The 27,764-nt window shown below is 43.2% G+C and overlaps 1 protein-coding gene across 2 annotated transcripts in view; it reads right to left on the bottom strand.

The window, feature by feature from the left end:
• Positions 1–27,764, bottom strand: part of NUDT17 (nudix hydrolase 17) — a 185,654-nt gene that overhangs the window by 64,000 nt on the left and 93,890 nt on the right. For both annotated transcript variants that reach the window (XM_085636933.1, XM_085636932.1), the window contains exons 2-3: positions 18,648–18,770; positions 14,687–14,870 (exon numbers count right to left, since the gene is read on the bottom strand). In XM_085636933.1, coding sequence (XP_085493059.1) covers positions 14,687–14,870; positions 18,648–18,728 — 265 coding nt within the window. In that variant the 5' untranslated portion in view covers positions 18,729–18,770. The remainder of the gene's footprint in view (positions 1–14,686; positions 14,871–18,647; positions 18,771–27,764) is intronic.

The following is a 27,764-nucleotide window of genomic DNA, read 5'->3' as shown; positions in this document are numbered from 1 at the left end:
GGCCATCCAAACCATCCACCACATTATGGGCACACTGTTGCTGGCCTACTTGGATATGTGAAAGAGGTGCCTCCCACAAGACGTAAACTGGCGGCCCTACTCTTGATCCTAGCAAAACGTAGAGTGGCTTTGGTATGGGGTGGTCACCGTGCCCCTATGGAACAGGACTGGCTTCTTGATGCCCCGCACAGCAGCAATCAACTATCTCACTACTGGGACATGATGCCACCCAAATCTCGCCCTAAAGATATCTGTGAACCCTTACGTGATAACTTTTTTGTTCTTTTAATTGTTTATATTAACATTTTATACTTAGCAATCAAGATTACATATCGATGTTCTTCACCATTACGGTGCTATAAGACATTATCTCACAACAACTCAAATTTAAAACAACTGGTCAGTGCTTAAGTTAAGTCCACATGAATCACTTAACATTTCTACGCAGTCAAGAAACAGATCTTTTATGACATTTACATAGTCCCTTTTTCCACAGTTCGTTATGGTACATTCAACATTGGGGAGGATCATACCCATAGGCACTTAGAGGCGAACAGGTGTATCATTCCTTTCTGTTGCACTGTTGGCGGGGAGGCTGGGCTCAACGCTGTCATCTGTTGCTCTACTGAGGAATCATGCAAGCATTGGCTACCAAATATCCTTTGGCCTAGAGACAATAGGCATTTGCTCTAAAATAATGACAATTGGGTATGACAAAAGGTAATATCCTGTAGCCAATTTTTTACTGTCGGGGCAATAACTGACCCCCAATGCATAGCTACTCTACGTTTTGCCAGCAATAGTAGCATGGCGAGAAAATGACGGGAACTTGCTGGTGTATCTTTTACATATCCCAGCATGCCTAATAGGGGTGTCGGCTCAACCAATGTTTCCAGAATATCCCCTATGGCGGTGAAAACGGCGACCAAATATTTTGCCATCACCGGACAAGACCAGGCCAGGTGTAAGAAGGTTGCAGGTGTAGCCCCACATGTCAAGCAGCTAGTGTCCGATCTAATTCCCATCCGATACTGCTGTATAGGGATACGATAAAAATCGATGTAAGAATTTAAAGTGAATCAACCTTAGTTTGTAGTTGGGGAACAGCATGCGCATTGGCCACATCAGTATTTCCATTGCTCCTCTGTTAGTGCAGGACTCAGCTCTTCATTCCAACCGGCTAGCGCTTTGGCCGTGATCACCGGGTGTGTATTTTGCATGCTTTGTATAGACTTAGGATAAGCTTACGCTGTGACGGGCATGTTAGCATTTGTTCAAGAGCAATTAATGTAGGTGGAGGGTTGGGAAAGGTCTCATATTTCTGCTTACACGCTGCTCGTAAATGGTAATATAGGAATTAGTAAGCACATTTTGGTCTCGTCCCCTCTTCCCCGACTGGCGAAGATCTGAAACTGCCCTCCGGGAACAGGTCAGAGAATGTATGGAAGCCCAACTGTTGTGCCAGAGCCACCTCACCCCTGTCATTCAGGGTAGGGATGTGCGGGTGAAAAGCCAGCTGCATGGATGGAGCATAAAGATTCTAAAGTATAGCCCTTTTTCTTAAGCCCTCCCAGCTCCAGCGCAACGCCTCCACTGTATCGATCTCTTCTTGAGGGCATTTGTATGTTTTATATACCGCTACCGAGAGTGGGGTTGGTGCAACTCTGTCCATTTCCACCGCCACATGGGGTTGTGATGGCACAGGGTGAGTCCAAAAGTGCAGGAACTGGGCTTGTGCACCGTAAGCATAAAGTTGGAGATCCGGGGCACCCAGTCCACCCTGTGTCAGCAGGAGAGTCTACATTTCCGAGAAGATTCGAGCTTAGTTGCTTGCCTGCCCACACCAGAGATACCATCAAGGAACGTAAGGTTTTATTTTTATAAAAGGCCTGTGTGAGAATGAGGGGTAAATTTACAAATAAATATAAGAATTTTGGCAAAACCACCATCTTGGCAATCGCCACTCTTCCGGCCAGGGAGAGCGGTAATCGAGCCCAAGTTTGCACCTTGCTCTCCAACCAAGTAATAGCCTTACCATAATTTGCTTCCCACAGTTCCTGCAGATCTCTGGAGAGTCAAATGCCTAAGAACTGGACAGGGCCCTGCCTGAGCCCAACCAAGAGGAAATTCCAGCGAAAAAGGTGTAGTGTCATTTGTGAGTGGGAAGAGGACCGACTTTGCCCAATTTATTTGTATGCCTGGCAATCCACTGAAGCGGAGAAGCTCACGCTGCACCGGGTTGAGATACTCTGCTGGGTTGTTGATATATAGGGTAATGTCGTCCGCATGTAGTGATATGAAAAGTCCCCTGGTAGAGAACCCCGGACCCCTTGCAGCATGATGCTACCCAAGTGGCGCAGCTAGTGGCTCCATGGCTATGGCAAACAATAATGGAGATAGGGGGCAGCACTGCCTTGTACCACGGGTGATTGCCAATGGAGCTGAGATTACGCCATTCAATTGGAGTCTAGCAGTCGAGAAAGAGTTTAGCAATTTTATTTGGTTTATAAATAGTGGGCTAAACCCTAGTATAGTCAGGATTGTGAATAGGAAGATCCACTCTAGTGAGTCGAAAGCTTTGTTTGCATCTAATAGAGCCACCAAGGCTTTAGAATTAGGGTCTAGATAATGTAAGACGGTAAAAAAGGTGCGTAGATTATGGGCAGTAGACCTCCCCGGATTAAATCCAGATTGGTCAGGGCGCGCAATCAGGGGTAACAGGGGCTGGACCCTAGTAACAAGGAGCTATACATATATTTTTGTACCAGTATTGATCAATGATAATGGTCTATAGGAGTCCATTTTGTTTGGGGGCTTGCCTGGCTTAAGCAGGGTCAAAATTATGGCTTCTTTCATTGTGGGAGGGGGGGGGGAGAATAACCATCTCTAGCGCGTCCTGATAGAGCAATTGTAATTGGGGCACCAATAGTTCGGTGTAGCATTTATAGAATGACGCCGTGAGGCCGTCAGAGCCAGGTGCCTTTCCAGAGGGTAGGCTATTAATTACTTGAATAAGGTCTTCTTTTGTGAAGGGCTCTTCTAAGAAAGCTCTATGCGCTCTGCCCAACCAGAGTAACTCAAGAGGGTCCAGATATTCCTGGAGATCCTCCGGGGTTGTGCTCAAGGCAGATGTGTATAATGAGGCGTAGAAGTTAGTGAACTGCTCCATAATACCTTGTGATCCCGTACCAATTACTGATTGGCATCAAGTATTTCTGCTAGGTGGGTGCAGGAGGTTAGCAAGTGTCCTTCCAGGTCTATCGCCTTCCCCGTATTTCCTAACTTGAGTATATTTCCCTAAGAATTTTACTTCTCTCTGTGCCTCCTCTTCATACTCAGAGATCTTATCCTAATGTTTCACAGCAGTTTGGAATCTTCTGACTCGAAGTATTGAAGCTCACGGCCTCTGATGTCCGACTCGAGTTTTCCCAGCGAACCTCTTATGGACTTTAACACCCCAGCTTGCCTGCCTATACATTTCCCACGTATTACTGCTTTGAAGGCCTCCCACAGTGTAGCTTGAGTCGCGGCTGATCCCATGTTTGAAGCAAAATAATCGGGTACGTCACCCCTTATCACCTCGCAAAACACTGCATCAGTAAGGGCATGTGTGGGAAGCCGCCAGCTAAACATGCGTCTGGGGCCATCTGGTATGTTTAATCAAAGGAGTACAGGTGAATGATCAGTGTTCTAGGTATGTGTTTCACCTCTGTAGTCCAGGCCACAATGTCGCGAGACACCAGCTAGAAATCTAAGCGTGACCAGGCGTTGTGTTGAGATGTTATGCAGGTGCCCTCTGGTATGTCTGAGTGTCATTCCCTCCAAATATCTACCAAATGACCCTCAAGGGCAATTGCGTTAAGTACTGCATTTGCCTTAGGATGCAACTTGCGAGTGCCACTCTTGCGGTCTAAATCATAATTCATTAGGGCGTTAAAATTGCCTCCTCATATCAAAGTTCCGTTGCCAACGGTTGCAATCTTAGCCCTTATCATATGGAAAAATGTGGGCGTATCCACATTCGGCCCATATACTCCAACCAAGGTAACACTCACAGTGCCAGGCCTCCCCGCCAAAATAATATACCTGCCCCCTGGGTCTACAATTGACTCGCAAGTGGTCCAACCAATTCCTTTTCTAATCAATATCGATACTCCTCTGGCATAATTTGAATAAAATGAGGAATAGATTGGGTCCCATCTTTTGTTATGAATTTTAGCATGTGAAATAGTGTTTAAATGAGTCTCCTGAAGGAAACAAATGCCGGTGCTGTGCCAAGCTAGATACGAGTGTAGAAGTCTAGTCTTGCAATAATTATTCAGCCCCCAATGTTCCAAGTTAGTATAATATGGGAGGTCATTTAGGTAAAGTTGTATTGATTGAAATTGCCAGTAGTTGAATGGGAAGCTGTTGGTCGCATAGGAGACATGCTTTGCCTGGGCACGTATGCCTACTGAGTATACATGTATTAATCATACAGGATAAAATAAAAACTATGTTTAAAGTACTGACAGCAGCATCAAAACTGTACTTCTCAGTCCTGACCATCTCAACAACTTGAACAAACACTACCCTCCCCCACACCAACCCCCAAACAGTTTTTGCAGAAGCCGCACCCTCTTTAAACACCCACAAAAATAGGCCCATGACTTTTGCGTGGAGATAGGAGTAGGGAGTTCTCCCTGAGGGCATGTCTTTTCCGGCATACACCCCTGTCAAGCGACAGGGTGGCCGCTTTAGAGTGTGCAAGCCAAGAAACTAGTCACCTTTGGGACGAACAGCTAAGTATCAGATTATCAATGCAAGTCAATCAGCCTCCTACATTTCGAATAGAGCATAATCTACACAGATAAGTTGCATAAACAGAATAGGCTTTGTAAACAGTAGTGACAAATTATGAACCAGCAGTATTATTCTATATCACTTAGTCTGGCGTCTGACTGGGATCCTGCAGCTCCCTTTTCATGATTTTTCTTCTTTCCCCCAACATGTTTTGCAAACGTCATTGCCGATTTAGCGTCTGTGAAATAATGTAAAGTTCCCTCAAACAAAACTTTCAACTTGGCAGGATATAATAATGCATAAGGAACTTCTGCCGGTCTTAGAATAAGTTTAACCGGCACAAACTCGCGCTTGGCCACCTGGACCATAGGGGTAAAATCCGAGAATATGGAGATATTGTTTTTCTTGAAGTTGATATTCCCTCGGTCTCTGGTGAGCTTCAGAATGGTGTTCATGTCCCGGTAATTTAGTATTCGTGCAAGTATAGGTCTAGGCGTTGACCCCACAGGAGGCCTGGGGCCCAACATGCAATGAGCTCTTTCTACAATAAACATTGTTGACAGATCTGAACCGAAAGACTCACGCAGCAACTCCTTTATGAAGGTTTCAATTTTGTCTATGGCTGTGGTTTTGGGAATTCCCGTTATGCAAAGGTTATTTCTTCTCGACCTAGCTTCTAAATCGTCATTCATAGCCCTTATAACATTCAGTAACTTATCCATTTGGAATAGCTGCTCTTTAGTGTCTATTTGGAATTTGTGCATTTCAGTGGATCGGTTGTCAAGTTGGTCTAGCCGAGACACATGAGTGTCCACTTGCTTTTTCACTTGATCCAGCTGAGAGGTAAGTATGTCTAGTTTGGTGTCTATAGTTTTTAGGCTAGTTCTCATGTCTAAAAGTAGCGACCAAAAGGTCATCCCCACCACCCAATGCTCCATCGCGTGTGCCAGATTCGGAATCAGTGTCTCCTTCATTTTCTGTATGTCTGGATTGGCGCTTGCTCTGAAATTGTAGTTTAGATTGCTTTGCATCATTTTTGACCCTCTTGTCTTATCCTGACTGCGAACAGCGTGATTGAATGATTTCAATAGTTGGGTATGGTGCCCAAGTACGTGCCCGTAGCAGGTCATGCACTTATGCCTGATTGCAGCTTTGCAGCACTCACTTAATATTAAATCTGGAGACAAGGTGTCCATTCCATGGCAAGCCTTAATTTGGAGGAGCGTTAAGGACACAAAGTGGAATGCAACCCTGAGACTCGCAACCAAAACCTCCATTTTCCCATCTGTCAGGCGTCTACTAAACTACAAAACACACAAGATGATGGACGGAATGTTGCACAATGGCAAAACATTCACCCCCAGTCACAGATCTGGGTTTAATCCATCGTTATTTTGCTCACCAAGCCACCCCAGTTCAGACATGGCCATATGCAAATCAGTCTTGACCCTGTGCCTCATGGGAACAGTCCAGCCCGAACTGCCAAGCCATGTCTTCCCTGGACCGCAATCAAGCATCCTAGGACCGGTTTCTGGCTATCAGCCGTCATCAGCCAGGATAGCTTGACTCCAGTGGCGTAGTGAGCACGGGACCCACGTCTGGGCATACCCTTCCCACATAGGGTGAACAGCAAAACACACAAGATGATGGACGGAATGTTGCACAATGGCAAAACATTCACCCCCAGTCACAGATCTGGGTTTAATCCATCGTTATTTTGCTCACCAAGCCACCCCAGTTCAGACATGGCCATATGCAAATCAGTCTTGACCCTGTGCCTCATGGGAACAGTCCAGCCCGAACTGCCAAGCCATGTCTTCCCTGGACCGCAATCAAGCATCCTAGGACCGGTTTCTGGCTATCAGCCGTCATCAGCCAGGATAGCTTGACTCCAGTGGCGTAGTGAGAACGGGACCCACGTCTGGGCATACCCTTCCCACATAGGGTGAACAGCAAAACACACAAGATGATGGACGGAATGTTGCACAATGGCAAAACATTCACCCCCAGTCACAGATCTGGGTTTAATCCATCGTTATTTTGCTCACCAAGCCACCCCAGTTCAGACATGGCCATATGCAAATCAGTCTTGACCCTGTGCCTCATGGGAACAGTCCAGCCCGAACTGCCAAGCCATGTCTTCCCTGGACCGCAATCAAGCATCCTAGGACCGGTTTCTGGCTATCAGCCGTCATCAGCCAGGATAGCTTGACTCCAGTGGCGTAGTGAGCACGGGACCCACGTCTGGGCATACCCTTCCCACATAGGGTGAACAGCAAAACACACAAGATGATGGACGGAATGTTGCACAATGGCAAAACATTCACCCCCAGTCACAGATCTGGGTTTAATCCATCGTTATTTTGCTCACCAGTCTACTAAACTACTCCAGGACCTCGGGCACACTGTCAAAACACCCTAGTTCTACTGGTCTCTGAATAATGTGGTGTAGCTTGGCACACAAAGAGTATGATTCAGATCGGGCCGTGATTATCCTTCTCAAGCTCAGGGCCGATAGGGGGGGAGTGCACCACAGAGCACAATTCACCCATGTGATTCCACTTGGCTTCTGATGTATGCCGCAATTCGCCAGTGCCCAAAGTCCCAACAGTTTTTTTTTTTTTATTCGGGCTAATGAGCATACGTTCCCACCCTGTGTCCGTTATACCACAGCTTTATGTCGCTCACCCAAAGGCCACGCTGCTGCTGCTGCTGCACAGTTAGCTCAGTCAGCAGCCCCGGCTCCCGCTTGCCAACCAGCTCAGTCTGGGATTCCAGGCCCCCAATACCATGTCCCAGGGGGCGCGGGCAGCGGGACTCACCGCCAGATCTGTCACAGATGGATCGGAGCAGCATCCGCTGTTTCAGGCTTCACATCCAGCAGGGTTCTGTAGCATCGCCCGATATCCAAATTGGTTGGGAGGTCAGCCGCAATTCCCGCAGCAGCGGAGTAGGATGTAGAATAGTGTTGTGGGCTTACGGCACACCCCAGCTCAGATCAGGCCACCCAGGCCCACACAGCTACGTGCGCAAGTCACGGCATGTACTGTAGCATGCTCCAAGGCACTCCCAAGCCAAAATGGTGTTTCGTTGTTCTGCTGTGTCGTCCACGTTCCGTTTACGGACCCGTAGCAGCTCCCCCTCTGGGGATCGCCACCAGGCTGACACCGCACCGGCAGCTCCCCACTGGCGCTTCTTGCAGGGCGCACTCGCACACGGCTTGTGCGGCTGTGAACCAGGAAATGAGCCGCAGCACCGCAGATTTACTGCCACAGCACTCACCAGAGCTCGGTGAGTTGTTCCACGTAGTGTACTGTGCGCTGCTGCTGATTCTTTGTTCCTTGATTTGGGGGAGTAGTGGGGAGCGCAGGTATCAGCAGCGCCTCAGGTCCGACGCAAGTGTTCTACAAGTAATGCACGAGGCATCAGCCCACACACAGATGCCAGACCTCTCTGCCGTTGTTTTCTCCAGGCGTAGATCGCAATCGGCTTTATCAAATGGGTCGCACTGCAGTCCGAGTCCATCTCCGGTGCTTCACAGCCACGTTGGGTTCTTGACTATGCAGGATGATGTAGGATATAGATTATGGCCGGCGGAGCCCTCTCAATGAGCGGCCATCTTGCTGCTCAGTCAGCCACGCCCCCCCCTTCACCCTTACGTGATTACTTAAAGGCTAAGGAAGGCCCCAGTGAATCGCCCCCGCATGCCAACTCTTCCAGCCAGGACAGCCAAGATATTCTAGATTAAGCCCCTCTTGCCTGCCAACTACTCGGTGTGTGCCCAGTCTGGCCCAGTCAGGCACAGAAGACAAGTTCAAATTATCAGCGATATAATATTTTAAATATTGTAATATATAATACAAATGTGAATTAATTTAAAATATGTATTATTAACCTGAAACTAACAAAAGAAAATGTTACAGCACAGTAACCCATCAATTAAATGAATATTAAATAATAAAATATACAAATGTATGCATATTTTTAAAGCCATTCTTTAATAAAATAATACACACCCTCAATTGCATTTTAATTTGTATTTAATTATACAATACTTGGTTGAAAGATATGCATTTGACTAATTTCAATATATAACTTTTTGAATGTTTTAAATATATATGTATATGTATAGCTTGCCTTGAATAAATCTGACTTGCCATTGCAAGAGGCAATGTAGATTTGTCGAGGCCTGATGCATTATAGCCAACAAAGTGGGACAGCTTTGCCCTAAACAATGCCAACTTAAATATGGGCTCACTGAAGGAACATAGGATTTGATCACATGATATAGATCAGTTTACTGAACATGTTATGGCTGAAGAATATCAATAACCTTCTCATTATTTGGAAAGGAAGTGAAACATGAGTACCGAATTTTAGAGGCAACTGAACACCAATGATTACGCCCTTGAATTTACAATCAATATACATGCTACTGCTATTGAGTATTTAGATAGTGAGGTTGCCCCCATGGTGGTAAAGTCAAAACTATATCACTATCAGAAAATTCAATTTAAAATGGAGCACCCCTTATGATGATATCCTGTGTGAAAGGAAAAATAAGAGACTTAAAGAAAATTTTGAAAAAGAAAAATTAACTATTTTACCATACCATAAGGAGCAAAGCTACCTCTTGAGTGTGTTAAAGCAGCAGACTAAATTAAAACTGTGACCCAAATGAGTGTTCTATTGATGATAAGATGGTAGAAATAATGATACTCACAACTCAACTGCGAGAATTATTACCAAATATAATAACAAATCATCTAAGAATGAACGCCTATTGAAAAACATTGGGAAAAACTAAAAATGTACCCCTTCACTGGGCCGTACCTTCAAGACTACCCTCAGGTGACATTTCGTACTGCTAAGTCCCTCGAATATCATTTGGTTCAAAGCCACTTTCTGATGACGAAAGAAGAAACCCGATTACCTAATCAAAATAGTTTCTTCGTGTGCACAACTTACAAATTTAGTGAGAATAGTAAGAACATCAAAAAGTATCACAAACGGGACAGCAGAATTAAAATAGAGAGATAACTTTATTACTAGTAATACAGATCATGTAATTTTACATCTTGACCGGTCCTTGCTCAAAAAGATATATTGACTGCATGACATCTGAAGTCAAAAGGAAAATACTTGAGTATCTTGAGTGCCATTAAAAATATGGATAAACATATCCTGTGGCAAGACATTTTGCAGATCACCATGCCAGTAATAGAGACCTTACACAGTATTTTCCAAATAGATCATGTTTAAAGAAATCCTAGACGTAGAGAAAGGGCTCAATAGTTGAGGTGAATGGAATCCAGATATCACTTAACTACAAATTAAAGCCCAGGAGTAGCTGAATTTGTATAAGGAGTTAATTGTCCTTTTGTTATCTGGTTTTATTAATACACTTTCTGCCATTTATACTATGCAATATTAGAACATTAGAATGTTGGAAGCTTCATTGAAAACAATGGAGTGCTCCGGGCTTATAATGGCTGGTATAAGCCCGGAGCTCCAACATTCCAATGTGTCTTTGTTCACTGCTCTGGCTGTGAACAAAGGCTTCAGGGAACCTGAGGGGATTTGAATCTCCTCGCGCTCCCTGAAGGCTTCGTTTTATTTGTTAGAACATTCTGCCCTCTAGTGGCAGAATGTTCTAATAGCCTTATAGCCCTTCGTAGCAGGGCTATACCAGCTTTAAAAGTCCCTCTGCTTTGTTAAAGTCCCTCGCCTTCGGCTCGGGCCTTTAACGATGCAGCGGGCCTTTAATAACCGGTATAGCCCGCGACGGCGGGCTATAAGGCAATATTAGCATTCTTACATCATGTCATGCATAATACATGTTGGAAGCATGCTAACTGTATCTGAATTGTGAATGGCCAACTTGTTGTACAGATTGTTTATTAAATTCACAATATTGATTTTTGGTGATAGGATTCAAACCACACTGATATTACGGGTTACACAAATAGCCTTGAATGCATTGCTTTTTCTACCACATGTAGCTATTATTTGAAAATGTCTTTAATTCTAAGATGCCCAGACTGTTTTTAAGTTACATTATGGAAAACAGATAACCAATGAATACCCTTAATTGACCCTTCGTGCTTCACTCTTTAATGGGGGCCTAGACTGAAAACAACACTATTACCTCTGCATCAAATATTAAAAAAATCGAGTATCCCATGATGTTATGATGCTTGATTTTAGAACAATATATCCAATAATAACATAATAAGAATGGCGATATAATATTGTATTTTGATATTGATACGTTTTCTGGAATTTCTTTCCAGAACACTGCCAATAAACTGTTTTTTTAGACCCCTTGGCACTAATGACTTCGACTCAAGACAGAAAAACCTGATGGACTGCAACCACCCCACAACCCACTGACCATTACCTGAGTGAGGTGAGTTTCAGGAGACAATCAATACCATGAGATCTAACAGTGATAAAAAGTGGAAACCCAAACTCTCCTTCATTATGAAAAGCCATTCTCAAGAACACTAGGAAACCTGGAATGTATTTTCAAGATTTGTTGAAATCAAAATCCTATCCTAGTCCAGATAATCTGAAGAGTAACTATTATAGAAAAAATATTACATTGGCAATAATACTTACCAAGAAGCTAAATAGTAAACAAAATTGTAACATAATGACAGTTTAAGTCCATATCCTCAACCCCAACTTCCTCTCTACTAACTATGAGAAGGTTCACACCTGCATACACCTTTGAACAACAGAGCCAATGTTCAGGAGAGAACCAACAGCTTTATTTGTGCCTTGCACAGTAAAGGACAAGCTGAAATAAAGCTGTTGCCCCTTCCCTGTAGCTTTCAGCAAAGTGAAGGCGATTACATCTCTGTATGGCCCTTGGTATTGAGTCCCTGGTACAAAGCTTCTCTCTATTTGATAATGCTCTGTTGCAATGTATATATTCTTTCTGAACATTATTGAATAGTTCAAAATAAACAATTACAGGAAGAGACCCTCTCCCTTTTTACCAACGTAAATTCTGTGAAACTTATTATTTAAAAGCAATATGAAGCCTTCATATCATCTTCTACAACGCCTCATCAACTGTTAAAAACAATTTAAAAAAAGATAGTTCATAACCATACAAAGAAACACACATATTTAAGCAATATGAATTATCATGTTTTAATGAAAAATGCAATTCATAAATGCAACTATATTTGAAGAACAGACCTAAAATGAATCTGTATTATTTAAATAATAATAGGAATGCCTAGGAGGGAAAATGCACAATGATTATGACAATATCCTCTGATTTACATAAAAGAATAATTACATGAGTATAATAGATACAATATGGAAGTGATGTATAGTATGTTTTTATGTCCACCAAATTGCAGTTGACCTTCTTTTGTGTCTATTCACATTTGTGCTTAAAGAATGTGCTTTCAAAATTGAGGTAGGACTAGACATGTCATTGTGAGAAAGGTTCAAGTGGAAACATAAAACCATCAATAGGTATTTGAATAAGCGCTCATTAATTTTCCCTTGAACCTACCCATTTTTGAGTAATTATTTCTCATTTCCCCACCACTCCACCTGTCTCTCCCACATAAAATGTATACCTATGTGTGAGGAGATTTAGAAAAAACAAAACAAGGCAGAGGTTCAGGTCTCTGGCCATGGGTGTCTAAATTACATTTTGTAGTGTGTGAGTATTACTACTGTAGTACTACTTTACGTACTACCAAATGCAGCATGGTAAATGAGCCCACTGTGGCTTAAGTGGCCACATGTAGTAAAAATTAGCATAATGGGGTTATAGCAGCAGACTAGGGTTGTAACTAGGAAAATGAAGGTATATCTGAACATAACATGTGAGGCATTAAAAGCAAGAATACAGCTGTACCTAAGCCTATGAAATGGACTTTGGAATATGACAGGTTCTTAGCGCTTCAGTCTGCACCTGGGATATAATGGCAGTACCTAGGCATGTGCAGCTGTCAATAGAATTTGATGCCTGCAACTAAAGAACTAAGTCCAGGATATGACAAATGAGACTTACCAAGGCATATGAAAGTAGCTGAGCAAATGGCACCTAAACATATAAATAAGAAAGGTATCTGACACTAACTTGGTCAAGGTAAATAGTTCCTCAGCAGCTACAGGAAGGTTCCTCTTCATGAAAGTCAGAATATATGGCAAATGCAGCACAAATATCCACCAGGCGAACTGGAAAGCTGAGGCATGATAGGAATTTAGGTTCAGAATCCTCATTGAATACAGTGTGAAGTCCCCTGCTTCAATGGTAGATTCCTCCACCAAATGCCAATGTTAGACTCTTGCATTCATTATACAATTATCTAGGGATGTCCTCTGGAGGTCAAGTAAGGTCTGATTTTCAAGTTATCCATATAAAATGAATACGATAACAATTAATTTTAAGTGGAATGTAAATGTATAGCCAGTGGCTATTCTAACAATTGGGCAAGTATCTGGCCCTAATGACTCTATGTTGGAGACACCAGCAGTAACTATTTAAAGAATGTAGATATTGGCAGAATTCCGCATTCCACAACATCTCAAGATTGTCAGTTTTAACATCTTCTCAGCATTAAGGTATTGTCTGTGTCTTCAATTAAAAAAATAGGGAATTTAATTTATTTTCAGTATGTTATATACCACAAATCTAATTCGAAAGATCAGTGGAGCAATGCACACGGAATATTTTTTACTGCGGCAGAACCAGCTCAACTATTAAGTGATTTACATAAAACAGCTCTGTGTTTAGAGTTCAGTTACAGAGATTAGGATTGGAGGGGCGGACACATACTAACAGTTAGTGTACATATTACACATGTGCATGTACTTATTTGAGGCACAACAATTTATTATGATTGATCCTCAATCACAAATTTGTTAGTGCCCTATACATACTGTGATTAGAACCGAGGAATCCAGGTTCAACAACAGTAATTTAGCACTAGATTGCATTACCAGTTTCCATCTTGGCCCAGATATTGCCCTTGTGTGTGGCCATGGCTCCTTTCAACACTGGCTCGCCACTGTCAGTGGGCATATACATAAATTGTTTATCTAACTTTTGAGTTACAGCTTTAGTGATCCCTATCCTGAACCTACTTGGGGCCTCTCCAATTTTTTGGGGACTTAGCAAGACTCCGAAACCAACAACTTGAAAGTTCTAAATTCATTGGGATAACCTTTAATTGTAAGTAGCTCACCTGTTCCGATCTTTATCTCAATTTACAGGTTTCAACCTACCCAAATCTGGAAATTCTCCCTTAGTCTAAACACCCTGCACCTTATCTCAACTCGTCACCAATGAGTGCAACAAGTCAAACTTTATTTGGTCGGTCCGACCATAAAAGTGCAAATGCTTACAATGCAAAAGGATGATAAAAAATACATTGCAATAATACCTTCCATATGTTAGAACCATAAAGTGCAAATGCTTACAATACAAAATAAAAAAGGTTAAAATAATCAATTTAAAATGATAAGAAGATAGAAGGAATAGTCATCACAGAGAAAAACCCTGTTTAAGTGCAAATTATTTTTTAGTCAAGTCCCCAAATCACCTATTATTAACAAACAAGTAACTGATTTGCTTCCATCATGTCTTCTTTATGAACATACAAGTCTTGTAAAGCACCTACACATCTCCATTGACTACAATGGAAAATGAAAGCTCAGGTACTCTGAGTATAAAAGGATCTACTTGATAGTTAGAGCCACTGGAACCATCCTGTGCAAATATATGACTAGTGCCTGCACTGTTCTTTGAAAAACGCAAAAGTGCACATACCACATTGAAAATGCAGCACATCCATCTGTCCTTCAATCTCTGCCAGACACACATACACTCATAGAGCTAATAGGGTTGCAACCCAGCCCAGCCCGACCTTACCTGGTGGCACCCAGACATTAGGAAAGATGCGGAGGGTGGTTGACCTTCGTGTCAATAGGATTTTCTGATTGGCTGTTTGCAAGATAACTGCCACCCCAACATCGACACCACGACTCAGGGTATCCTCTGGGAGGGATGCAGCCTGGCCCGCTTCTAAGTTCTTGATAGGGCACATTTTCGCCCTCTGGAAAGGAAAAAGAAAATCAGGAGAAAGGATCAGACTGGAGTCAATGAACATTCATAGTTCACACAATGAAAACTAATTCTGATTTCACTGTGAATCCTTATACATCATTTACCTAGGTTTTAATTTATAAATTCAAGGTCAAAGTGTTTTACTAGGGCCACTGAGCTCAATAAAATGTGATGTATTATTGGAAACATGTTTTTTTCCCACTATTTCGCCAACAGTGCTCCAATTACATGTTCAGATGAAGGGATCCTCTGTCCACACCAAAGGGAGGAGCTATTTTATTGTTGCAGCGGGATCTGGAGAAGGCCTTCATTGTACAAATGCATTCTTCATTTATGTCAATTGGTAGCAAAATAATAGGTGAACTTCTTCTTCAGCTCTTTGTATGTTTTATTGTGTTTAACTGTGTTTCTTATTTAGTTGCTCCAGTGTTTCTCTGTTAAGGGATTTGCACCGCCCTGCCTCCAACACAGATTCAGTGTACATGGGATTTTAAGTCATTCTCCCTCATGCCTAGTTGAGCAGTTGATTTAGCCAACCATTTTCTGAGGCTAGACCAATCTTTCCATTTATAAACAACAGACTATGAACTTTGCAGTGAAGGGTAGCCTCCAATGTACGAGAAGTAAAGAACAAGTCAAGCTACTTACATTTTATAATGCTCTTTTTGGTAGACACTCTATCTAACCTCAGATTCCTTACCTTTTGAATATTCCCCAGTCTTCAGGCTGGATCCTGAAATGTTTTACCAGTACAACGGTGCTCCAGAAGGTGGAGCCGTGAGGCTTCGCACTGACACTGTTCTGCTCCGGGAATGATGTGCAGAGCACATATAGGCGCCACGCCCACAAAGCTAACGTCCGTTGCTTTCCAGGCTGTCCTCAGTCCCAAACACAAAGCCCTAGCAGGAAATTGGCTTTGACCAGTGTGCAGATTCCTAGACTTGAGATCTTATTAAAGAATGGAGCCCAATTCATAGAACGGGGAGGATGGAACGAATCTGCGGTTAGATCGTCTCTACCAAAAAGAGCGTTCCCGAAAGTAACTTGTTCTTCTTATAGAGAAGTCTAACTGCAGATTCCTCACCATTTGAATCAATACCAGAGGAATACCTATTAGAAGCTAGGTCTGTGAAGTGGCTCAAACCAATAAGTTCTATAGCACCAAGCGCCCGACTTGGTGAACCTGGCTGTCCAGACTGTGGAGCTTCGTGAACGTATGAAGCGTCACCCACAAAGCCTCCTGGCATAAATCCAGGATAGAACTCAATGTGCCAATGTAGTGGTAGCAGCTTTGGCTCTGGTAGAATGGGCTTGCAGTCCTTCTGGCTTCGCCTTATTTTGCCCTAGTGAACCCCACAGAGAGCTGATCATACACCCGGTGTTCCTTAGTACAATCAATGTAAAAGCTCTGTGCTTTTTTGGGGTCCAAGCGATTGAGTCTCTCCTCCTCTTTAGAGAGGTGAAGTGGAGCATAGAACATTGTCAGGGTGATGGTTTGTCCAACGTGGAAGGGCATCACCAATTTTGGCACGAAGGATGCTCTTATCTGCAAAACCAGTTTGTCTGGAAGAAGGTAATGTATAGCGGTTTAACATAGAAAGCTTGATTTTTACTCACTTACTGTCACCAGGTGATGGCGACAAGGAACACCGTCCAGAGGATGGTCGAAGTTGTTCACCTGTCGCCGTTGAATCTCCAAGCATGAAGGTGGAGATTGCAAAGGCCCAGGTGCAGAAACCTACCCTGTTCGGAGGATAGATGATCAAGGTCAGGCATTCTGAATACCACTCTATATTGGCAGTCGGGTGCCACTAGTATGACTTGAGTCCAGTCATTTCTGATCTTCTTTAAAACTTGGGGCAGGACTGGAATCCGCAGGAAGGGATACAGGAGTTCGAGCTCCGCTCATAGCAAATTACAATCCCTAGCAAGAGGTGCTTGAGAATCTCCAACATGCATAACTTGTGGCATTGCACTTTTTTGAGTGGCGAATAGATTGAGATAAGGTTCTCCCCATTCGTGGAATACACACTGCGCCACCTCCGGGTGTAACTGCCACTTGTGATCCGGGAGGCATCGACAGCTGAGATCGTCCGCCTTGTCATTCAAAGATTCTGCCATGTGGTTCACGATCAGGAAATCCCTTGATGATCCACAAGCCTTGCGTCTGCTGGCACAGGATCTGGGACCCACACCACTCTGCTTGTTGAAATATCACATGCTGTCTGTAAGCACCTGCATCAGCCTCCCTTTGATAAAATAAATAAAGCAGTCTTTTTTTGTATGCAGCCCGTATCCCTTAAAAGAAAACAGGATGCATTTAAAAAAGAAAAATGAAACTTTTCAGTTTAATTTTTTTTTATAGCAGGCAGTGGTACCTGTGAACAATGCCTGCTCTTAAAAATATTTTCGAGTGGTTTACCACCTACGGTCGCAAAACAATTGTGCATGCATGGTGACTTGCTATTAGGAAGGGACGCCCTTTCCTAATAGCGGGAGTCGCAAATGCAATTTTGCGAGTCAGTGATTCACAAAATAATGCCATTACACTTTTTTGCTGTCCCAAACGGGAGGATCCCCGTTTGCAGCTGCAAAGAAAGGTCGTACTTCTGGCCCTTAGAGATCAATGCCGACTGTCCTCGGGAATGACTCCTGCAACTTATAGACCGGGAACAGGATGGGAACAACTTGGACTGGCCTCGTTGTAGAGTCTTCCGGTGCTTGGTAAATTGAGTTTTGACTCGTAGTCTTGTATTAGAGTTGTTGCTCAACCCCAGGCACCACAGTTAAACCTGATGAGAATCTGTAACAGGCATTTATTTGCAACAGTCTCTACAGGGTCTGAATCCTGTTTTGGGAGGTGACATTTTCATTGCACACTGAAAACCTTTGGGTGAGAAACTGCATCAAAGAAACAAGAGGCAGTTCTGGGTCTGCGACTGAAGGTGCAAAAAGAAAGGAACGGACGTAAGCCCACGAGTGGTGCCTATATAGGCTCCGCACATAAAGTCCATCGGGAGTGGCGTCAGTGCCTAATCGTATGGTGCCACCTACCAGTAGACAGAGGTACGGCTCAAAATTATTTCTGGATCCAGTTTGATGACTAGGGAATATTTAAAAGGTGAGGAATCTGGGATTAGAAGTCAATCAAAAACATATTCTACCAGGTGCCCAACCTTTTCTGACGGTGAGAGCATGCGGACCAGGATGACCAGCACTATGGAGCCCACATTTTACTCATGCAAATATACAGACAGTTGAATTAATGATTGAAGAGGTGCCCCACTAAGCTAACAGAAATAGAAAAGCATTACAACAGCAAATTTCCTAAAGGCACAATTTGTTCAAAAAGACAAAAGGGACATGCATGGCAATCTTTTTAAAACCCCAGTGTTAAATGAAATAATGAAGGACTAGCAATGCTGGTTTTCCTGGAGGCGACTCCCTCGGAAACAGAAGGAATAGCATGGTTAGCTTTCTAGGAGTGTGTCCTCTTCCAATAAAAACAAAAGAAGAACTGGAAGTGGTAGACTGCTAGGATCCATTGTAATATATTAGAAATAGAAACCAATAGCAAGTCTTGTTCTGAAGACCACCACCAATAATAATAACAACAATATAAAACTGACCCACACGCTTGGCTTCCTAAGAACCAACCTGGGCTATTAGGAATAGACACTGGTGCTCTGCGTCCGCTCCAAGAAATACAGTCTGCTGTGAATGAAGGATCTAAAAGAAAGCGCATCAGAGCGTCCAAATCACATACCTTAAGAGGGACCCTGGTGGAGTCCCTGAATTCCTGGTCTGAAATTATGAATCGGTTCTTGTCGATGCCACAGTTCACCATTACTTTGTCCTCCAGTCCTGAACCAAAGTATCCGGTTACACTCTGCAAGATATAATCTTTACTAGTTTATTTGATTTATTGTTTCTGAAAGTAAAAGCACAGAGTAAATAGGAAAGCACACAAATATTTTTGTACATATCTTCTTCAAAATTGCAACACACATCAAACATTCTCAGGATCCAAAATACACATACAATAAAAGGTGCATGTTGGATATATTTGGAGGATTCCTATACTTATTTCTAAAGGCAAAGTCCTATGTTGGGTAAATTTGTGAAACATATGCGTACTTTCTGATCATTTAGCAGTGTTAGGTATGGCTGTAGTTTTTTTAGGGGCTGTCAGTGTACACACGGAACACAGTGTTCCTATCTTGGAGCAAGGAATTAAAACACTGATAAAATTGCATTCCACACTTTTATCCACATAAATATTGACCTTATCCTTTAAATCTTCCTGATGCAATCCAATTCTACACATTTAAAATACACTTTTACTCTGCGTAAGCCAGACATCAGTTCGCAATTCTCAACCTAATTCTGCCTGTGCTGATCATGGTATAGCATTTAACATACCGATTGACAGATACCAACTTAAACGTGCTAACACACTATTCCCAAATCCAATCAGACAGCTTAGATGGATAACTTCTTTTTAGGGCCAAACACTATTTTAACAAATGGCCCTTTGGCTCTTTGAATACCTCAAATTCTTAAAAACCGGTTACATTTCACGCCGTATGGTGGAGAAACAATAGACTCAAAAATATTTTGCAAATGCCTTTTGTGTGTGGCATTACCTTACTATTGGCGGTTTTCTTGAAAAAGTGGTTCTGGGGATTATTTTGCTGAAGGGCTAACTCTCTTTTCAAAACTATTGAAATTAAATCAAATAGAAGTCCACAGCTGCATAAGGGAGAATATAAACTCCCAGACTGTATAAGATGGTGGCCAACTGCCTCAAATAGTCCAGCGATTCTGCTAAATGAGAGAAACATACGGGAAACAGCAGGGAAGCTGAAAAAGCACCAGTTTAAGGCCATTTGAGGTACTGACAGTATACAAGGCTCTATCAGCCTCCATTAGAATATGGGTTCTGAGTCAAAACATAAAGCCACTAATAGAATAAGAAGAACACTGTTGGTCCCAAATGTATACATCTTAGCCCACAATGTTTGTCTGCTGATCTGATCAAACAAAGGCATCCTTTTTAGGTTTTGCATACATATGTTGCACTGTTTAAAACTGTTCCCTCACTCCTCTGTTACTCCGACCCCCTGCCCGCTACTTGGCGCTCTGGACTGACCCCCAACTGTTCTTCCAATCTTCCCCAAACCATCTTTATACCCCGCTTAAAACAATCTTTTTGCAGGGTCTGGCAGCTTCAATTTACTACCAGGCCATTTTGATATTTTTTCAATGCAATTTTACATTTTGTTTGTTAATTTAGCACTCCAAATCAGTATCTGACATTTTTGGAATAGAAAATAAAAGCAATAGCTGTAGTATCATCAAGAATGCGCGTACATAGAGGGCAAACTGACTCATATAGAATGGAACCTCCTAGCACAGTTGAGCCATTGAGCACACCTGACCTTGAACAAGCAAGGAACGACTATGCAGCCCTGCTGGAGCGCTTATGATGTCTGAATTACGAGGCCCACTTAGCCAGAGTACACGCCGCTGCGGACCGATCTAGCCCTCTTCTTGCATGGCTGATCCTGCAGGAACAGCCAGTACATCCAATAGTCGCCTTGAGGTCAGCTGGAGGCACCCTACTCTACACACAACGTGAAATTCACATTGAAATGTTGCACCATTACACCTTACTACACCGGTCAACTCTATCAGTGTCTGCATCAGACATTGACTCCTTCCTGTCCACACTGCCCTTTCCTCGACTGGCTCTGGACCAGCAGTCAGACTTAGATGGCCCCATCACCCCAGCGGAAATCTGAACACGATTCTGGCCCTTACCACTGGGAAATCACCTAGCCCAGACAGTCGGGCAACCGAATTTTACAATACCTATGCGGAACTCTTGATTCCTCGCCTTCAGCGTATGTACAACAAGGCACTTTTGTCTTCCCACCTTCCTGACTCCCTATATGAGGCCACACTTATGAGGCCACACTTGTCTCCCTTCCAAACCCTGATAGGGACCCCACGATGTTGGGTTACTATCAACCATTGGCGATATTAAACACAGATTACAAGATACTAGCTAAGATGCTATTGGAGGGACTGGCATTCTTAGAGCCGTCTCGGATACATACATGAAAGGCATTCAACACTTTTGAATGGGCCTACTTATTCGATGTCATCCCACAATATGTATTGGAACTCAATACCTCCATTTAGTGCAACTCCTCTAAGAACAGCAACTTGAAGGGTCAAGACGGGGAATCTTATATCCGAGCCAGTGCGGGTGTGCAGGGGCACTAGACAGGCCTTATTTTTCCCTGGCAATAGAGCCACTGGCCCTAGCCATGCGTTCATTGGCAGGGACCTGGGGTATACCAATGAGTGATGGGGTGCCCACCATATCGCTGTACGCAGACGACCTACTATTTTATATCAGGGATGTCAATTCTGTCCCGAATAAGATATCCCATCTCCTAGACAAGTTTGTGTATTTATCGGGAGTATTCAAATACACAAAGAGGGTCCCTGAAACATTGATTCAATTTGCAGAAGAAACCAGGGAAAAATACTAGTAGCAAAAATCAACAAGACCTTCTCCAAAATCTAAATGAGTAAACAATACGTTTATGTTATAAGAATACCATACATCAGACCAATATTATTTATAACTTATTGATTTTAAATATGAAAATGTTCCTTTTTTTGGTTTGTCAATTTTTTAAAACATATACGAGTGATATTTAACAATAGTATATGTATATACAGTTTGTGAGCTCCATATACAGAGAAAATCACAGATGAGCCATATAATCACACACAGACAAAAAATACATTACATCACAGGTTCAAACAAGACGATCATATAAAAGAACAATATACATATCAAGACATTAACTACAATAAAGTCATGGGATCTGAATTCATAGAGTAACAACAAGAACAGTGCAATATTCAAAGATTCTATAAAAACATAATATTATGTAGACAGAGATGTTCCGACGCACGTTTCAGAAGTTACAGGCAGATGAAAGCGAGTGGTGCAACCTTCATCAGGGCCCTGTCTATATATATCAATCTGTGACAGTAGCCATCCAATCTGCACTTATTCAGAAACCATATCAAGCATGGGGGGCTCACAGCAATCTTCAAATGTTGTTTTTTTAATAAAATGTTGAAGAAAATGGAGGAGAACGCAATCTCCCAATCATAGGGGGAACTTCTTATAAGATATCAGAATTCAGAAGATGTCTGAACTAGAAGGATTCCAAATAAAGAGCCAAACGTAAATAAACGTTTTTCATGGAAGCATCCACTGAGGCAACCAGGGCTCCATCAAAGTGAACGGCCCGCGAATAGCAGCCGAAAATCTCTCAAGTGCCTAGCTGCAGAAGGCTATGGCCATTGTCCTAGGATACAGCAGCCAGATAGTTCTGGAAAAGGTATGGGATCGCGGGGTGTTAGCGCCCAGACATCAGTAGATAAGGACAGAGTGCATGAATTGGGAAAAATCCTGCGTATTCTCTTTTGTTCCTACCTTGCCTGGCCCAGCTCTTACTATCAATGGAGGACCTGTGGCTTGGATACCAACCATGTTCCTCTATTTAGTAATCAGTGTTTATTATGCAGACCAAGATCTGTTGGACGGTAATCCTTTGCGGATGATTGCCTCCTTGAACGTCCCCGATATCCTTCTGGAAGACGCTCTCGTTATCAGTGGCTGGACACATCGGCCTTTTGAAAAGGGTGGTGCTTCCCTGCCTCCTCTATTATTTTACCAATTTACTACTGTATATTCCCCCATCCTTTTTTCGACATCTTGATATGGCCCTCTGAAAACTGTATTTAATACTGATCAGGGAGGGATGGAGGTGTCTAACTATGAGCACTATTACCTAGCATCCCAGCTCCGGTGGGCAGCTCCATAGATGGCAGGCCTACACCTTGCAGAAACAGCAATGGACACCCCTGCCTGGAGTCTGGGATCCCTCCTCCATCTATTCCACCCATGTAGTAAGGCGCCCTGGCCCGTACTATTACACGTGGTATACCGTTGTTTTCACCACAGCTTATATCTTACTAGACATGTTACACCCCTGCAATCCCGCTGCAGGGCACATACAGGGGCCAAAGGATTACCTCGAAGGCGGAACTGGCGGCTTGGCATGTGGTGGGCTTCCACACACTTGGTGATTAATACCATGATGGTATACTCCTTTCATATAAGACATTGATGCAAGAAGAGGAACTGCCCCCGTGACACTTTATAAGCTATAATTTATGGGTTGAGACATTATGATGATATTCGGGGGACATCTCACAAGAGCCTCAATTGCACCTTACAATTCAAAATTTCCATGTCATGGGAATGGGAGGTCATCCTACCCATTGGTTAGCTGATTATCTCTGGGTGCATGCCGCCTACACCACTGACATTGTTGCGACAACATTGAGAGTGACTTAACTCACCCCTACACTACAGAAGAATGGAATATATTCTTAGCACGCCCTATCTACATCCCCTGAAATGCCAGGTTATGCCGGATACAATTTTATATCATTCACAGGGCATATCTCACGCCCAATAAAATCAAATATTATTTCCATAAAACAGACACTGCCAGCCCTCATTGTGATCAGCTGGACGCTGATATTCTCCACATGCTGTGGGCATGTCCCACACTGCATCATTACTGGCGTGAAGTGACAAATCATCTGTTCACCTGTACATGTAGACAACTCGCACATACATGAGAGGTTTGCTTGGTAGGCGTCTACCTCAGGTACAAGAAGCACACAGTAACCAAACGTTTTCTTGATCTAGGCTTATTGGTAGCCAGGCGACTGATCACTCAGCGCTAGAAGTCCCACAAGCTGGCATCGGTAGAGGCATGGTCACACTCTGGCCTAGGGTAGATGGTGTGTCCCTTCTTAGGGAAGATAACGTGGGCCTCCGCAAATACCAAATTTCCTCAAACTGGACCACCATTCTGCCCGATCTCCAGGCCTCCCTACTGACTGATGTGGAGACAAAGGGGACTGCTGACCCAATGCTTAACCCTGCAAAGGGTTACAACAAACAAATGATGGACGGAATGCTGACAATGCAGACATTCTCCCCCAGTCAAGAGATCTGGGTTAAATCCATCGTTCTTTTGCCCACTACGCCACCCCAGTTCAGACATGGCCATATGCAAATCAGTCTTGACCCTGTGCCTCATGGGAACAGTCCAGCCCGAACTGCCAAGCCATGTCTTCCCTGGACCGGAATCAAGCATCCTAGGACCGGTTTCTGGCTATCAGCCGTCATCAGCCAGGATAGCTTGACTCCAGTGGCGTAGTGAGCACGGGTCCCACGTCTGGGAATACCCATCCCACTTAGGGCGAAAAGCGTTACAACAAACAAATGATGGACGGAATGCTGATGCATTCCGTCCATCATTTGTTTGTTGTAACGCTTTTCTCCCTAAGTGGGATGGGTATTCCCAGACGTGGGACCCGTGCTCACTACGCCACTGGAGTCAAGCTATCCTGGCTGATGACGGCTGATAGCCAGAAACCGGTCCTAGGATGCTTGATTCCGGTCCAGGGAAGACATGGCTTGGCAGTTCGGGCTGGACTGTTCCCATGAGGCACAGGGTCAAGACTGATTTGCATATGGCCATGTCTAAACTGGGGTGGTGTAGTGGGCAAAAGAACGATGGATTTAACCCAGATCTCTTGACTGGGGGAGAATGTATGCATTGTCAGCATTCCATCCATCATTTGTTTGTTGTAACGCTTTTAACCCTGCAAAGGGGCAGCCACACACCACTTGAAACTGCGATCAGCACTGTAATTTTGTATACTGTATGATGTATACTGAGTTGATTGTCTTTCTTGCAGTGACTGAATATAGACGGGGGCAGACCAAGGACATTCGGAGTTGCAGCACAATCCTTTCTTTACAGTATTTTGTTGCTGAAAATTACTATAAGTTGATAAGCGATAAATACATTTGATGCTATTACCATACAATGTAGCAGTCACGCTCGCAGTGTATTACATGAGCAAATTGGCAAGATCATTGCAATTTAACCATAGGTCCCTTGTATAGAATAGTTTTTGCTTGACAACTTTAGATCCCTGAGAGACATACTCTAATGTGCTTATCACACTGTATTACCGCCATGCCCAATTATGTTTCTCCATTGGATTATGCTTATTCTGTGATTTAATGTGTCCTGCTATAGGAATGTTAACATAAAAAAATCTTAATAAACAGGTTACAAAAAAAATTATCACGAACGAGCATGCATATTGAACTTATGTACATAAACCTTATCCGGTTGAGGTCATTGGCCTTATGAAGCATACATGTGCATGCTTCGGCATGCATGTGCATGTATAGATTCATTGCTTACACATCATGCTGTTCAGCATCGGCAATAACCATTTTTTCTCCTCTTTTTTGCTGATGCTGAATAGCATCAGCAAAAATGAAAGACAAAGCTAATAGGTCTACATTGGCAAAGGCAAAAGGTGAAAATGATTGGAATCGCCAATCATTGTATTACTTTTGTGTATGAATAAAATAACTTAGGAGCTGAATCTGGCTATCTCCAGCGAAGATTGCGAAAAGTACCCCAACCATACATTCTTACACCTACCAGGAGAGGCACTACAAATACTGACTGCTAGCTCCAATGGATTTTCCAGACATATTAGAAATCCTTGAGTCCAATGAATTCTATGTCAGGACCCGGAGGCGAGGATTAGGCTTGTCTCTCTTCGCTTTTATTATGCAAGATTACTCCAGCAGCCATTTTAAGTTCGTCAAAAAAAAAACATCTCCCATGAACACTAGGGAGTGACATCACCATATTACAACTAATGACACAACAGTCCATTATATAACATCCAGTGTCATCCTTCTAGATTCCTCTTTCTTTGCTGCTCCAGCAGCAATAAGATAAGTGCTTTATTCTCCCTGTTAAGGTCTCGCCTAGGCAGCGCGCATGCGGTGCCCTAGGAGGGCCTTTAGCCATCGGTCTTCACTTTTCAAGCACTGCACTTGTGCTTGTGGTGGCATCCACCTTGCGGGAGTGAGCACCGGCACGCCACAAGCACGAGTGCAGTGCTTGAAAAGTGAAGACTGCTCTCCCAAGCTTGCGCGCGTGCACCACTTGCGGGCTCACCTCCTGCTCCCCCTCTCTCTCACAACCTCTTCCCCGTCCTAAATCACTCCCTCCTCCTGGCACCCAACTTGTATTGTTGAGTATTGCATGTTTGGCTTTTTTTAAATTGATGTTTAGGCACGGCAACGTTAAAGCAACTTTATAGAAAATGTAATATTATTGAGCCACTAGAGGGCAGACAATCACCACAACTGGACTTAAGATACTGCTGAAAGGGTGCATTCACTATATTTGTTTCATGTTAAATCTGAACGTAGGTACACTAGGATCACAGACCCCATAACGCCCGAATGGATAGGAAACGACACCTCCCATCCTTCTGAGGTCAGTAAACCGAGGACTATAATTGAACAGCTTAAATTAACGCGAGTTAATAATAGTGCTTAGAAACGTAGAAATGTGGCGTGACGAGCTATATAAAATTGTACCATTATTATTTATAGTCTTTTATAAACATACCCTTCTCCCCACATTCAAGAGTATACAGATTTCCTTTTTCGCCTCTCTTTATATGATTTCTGACACTGAGCCGTTTGTCGTCCTGTTAGCTCTCCTCTGTTTCCCTATTTTTGAAAAGTTAGTTAATTTGGTCTAATTAGTTCAGGATCAATAATCCACAGGAAGCATTAGGTGGATTTAAAATGATGCTGTTCTATAAATATACTGTTTACATTAACAATGTCTAGTCTATGTAAGGGGCCACAAGTTGGCAATGACCCCAAGATTTCCCATTTTTCAGCAACACCTCATTGGGGTACCCCTGATTTTTTAAAACAAGTTCCTGTCCTATTATAGTAACGCGCCGCCTTCTGTACCCTTTTATCCTGTTACTTTCCAAGAGTGGTGTCATGTCTCATTTTCAAGAGAAGTTGCAAAGTGGAGTGTATTAGCAGCCTAGTTTTCTACATCATGATGCAGCCCGTTCAATTAGAAAATAAAGAGAACGTTTTTTTTTCTTCGAGAGGATAATCATAATAGAGAGAAATTTAATTAAAAGTAGATTCTACTTTAACCAAATCCCACTTGGGAAAGTTAGATTACAGCATTTAAATTACAAGCATTGGCATAGCCAATAGGTCTCGCCTATGGAACCTTATAAGTATTTAGTTATGCAGTACAATAGTCTTGGCGCAACAACATCAACTGTTGCATGGCTAAACACTTATAAGGTCCCAAAGGCGAGACCTATTGGCTATGCCAATGCTTGTCTGTTTAATTGTTAACGTGAGCGCTGCACTGCTCCAAGCTCCGCGGCCATTCCTAATTGTGGTAATTGGTGTAATAAGTCACTATTTGCCACGGTAGCCCTCGCTCCTACGCGGCTAATCTTGTGAGGCTCGTACGCGGTGCGGTCTTCCGACCGGCAGGGAGCCCACGTTACTGTCTCAGCGCAGCCGTCCTCTCCCCACTCCCAGCGGCCGAAACACGTTAGCTTCTGTCTTTGAAGCGGACACACTGTTCCAGCGGTAACTGTCATCGCAGGGAGGCTGATAGGAGAGCGCGTCTGGTGGCTGAAACTGACACGCGCGAGCTGCAGCTACTGAAGTTAGTCAGTTGCACTTGCGTAGTGTTTTTTCCTATAAATAACGAGCCGGTGCCTGAAGGGAATAACATCCGGCGGGGTAAGGCATAATTCCCATTATTAGAAGGGACACCCCAGGCACTTCACCTCACAGAGTTATTAAGGGGGTAGTCCCTACAATCATTGGTAAAGCTTA

This window comes from Triturus cristatus, chromosome 12, assembly GCF_964204655.1.
Source record: "Triturus cristatus chromosome 12, aTriCri1.1, whole genome shotgun sequence".
Taxonomy (NCBI): domain Eukaryota; kingdom Metazoa; phylum Chordata; class Amphibia; order Caudata; family Salamandridae; genus Triturus; species Triturus cristatus.
Note: the sequence above shows the minus strand (reverse complement) of the source record. Positions and strands in the feature narration are given on the sequence as shown.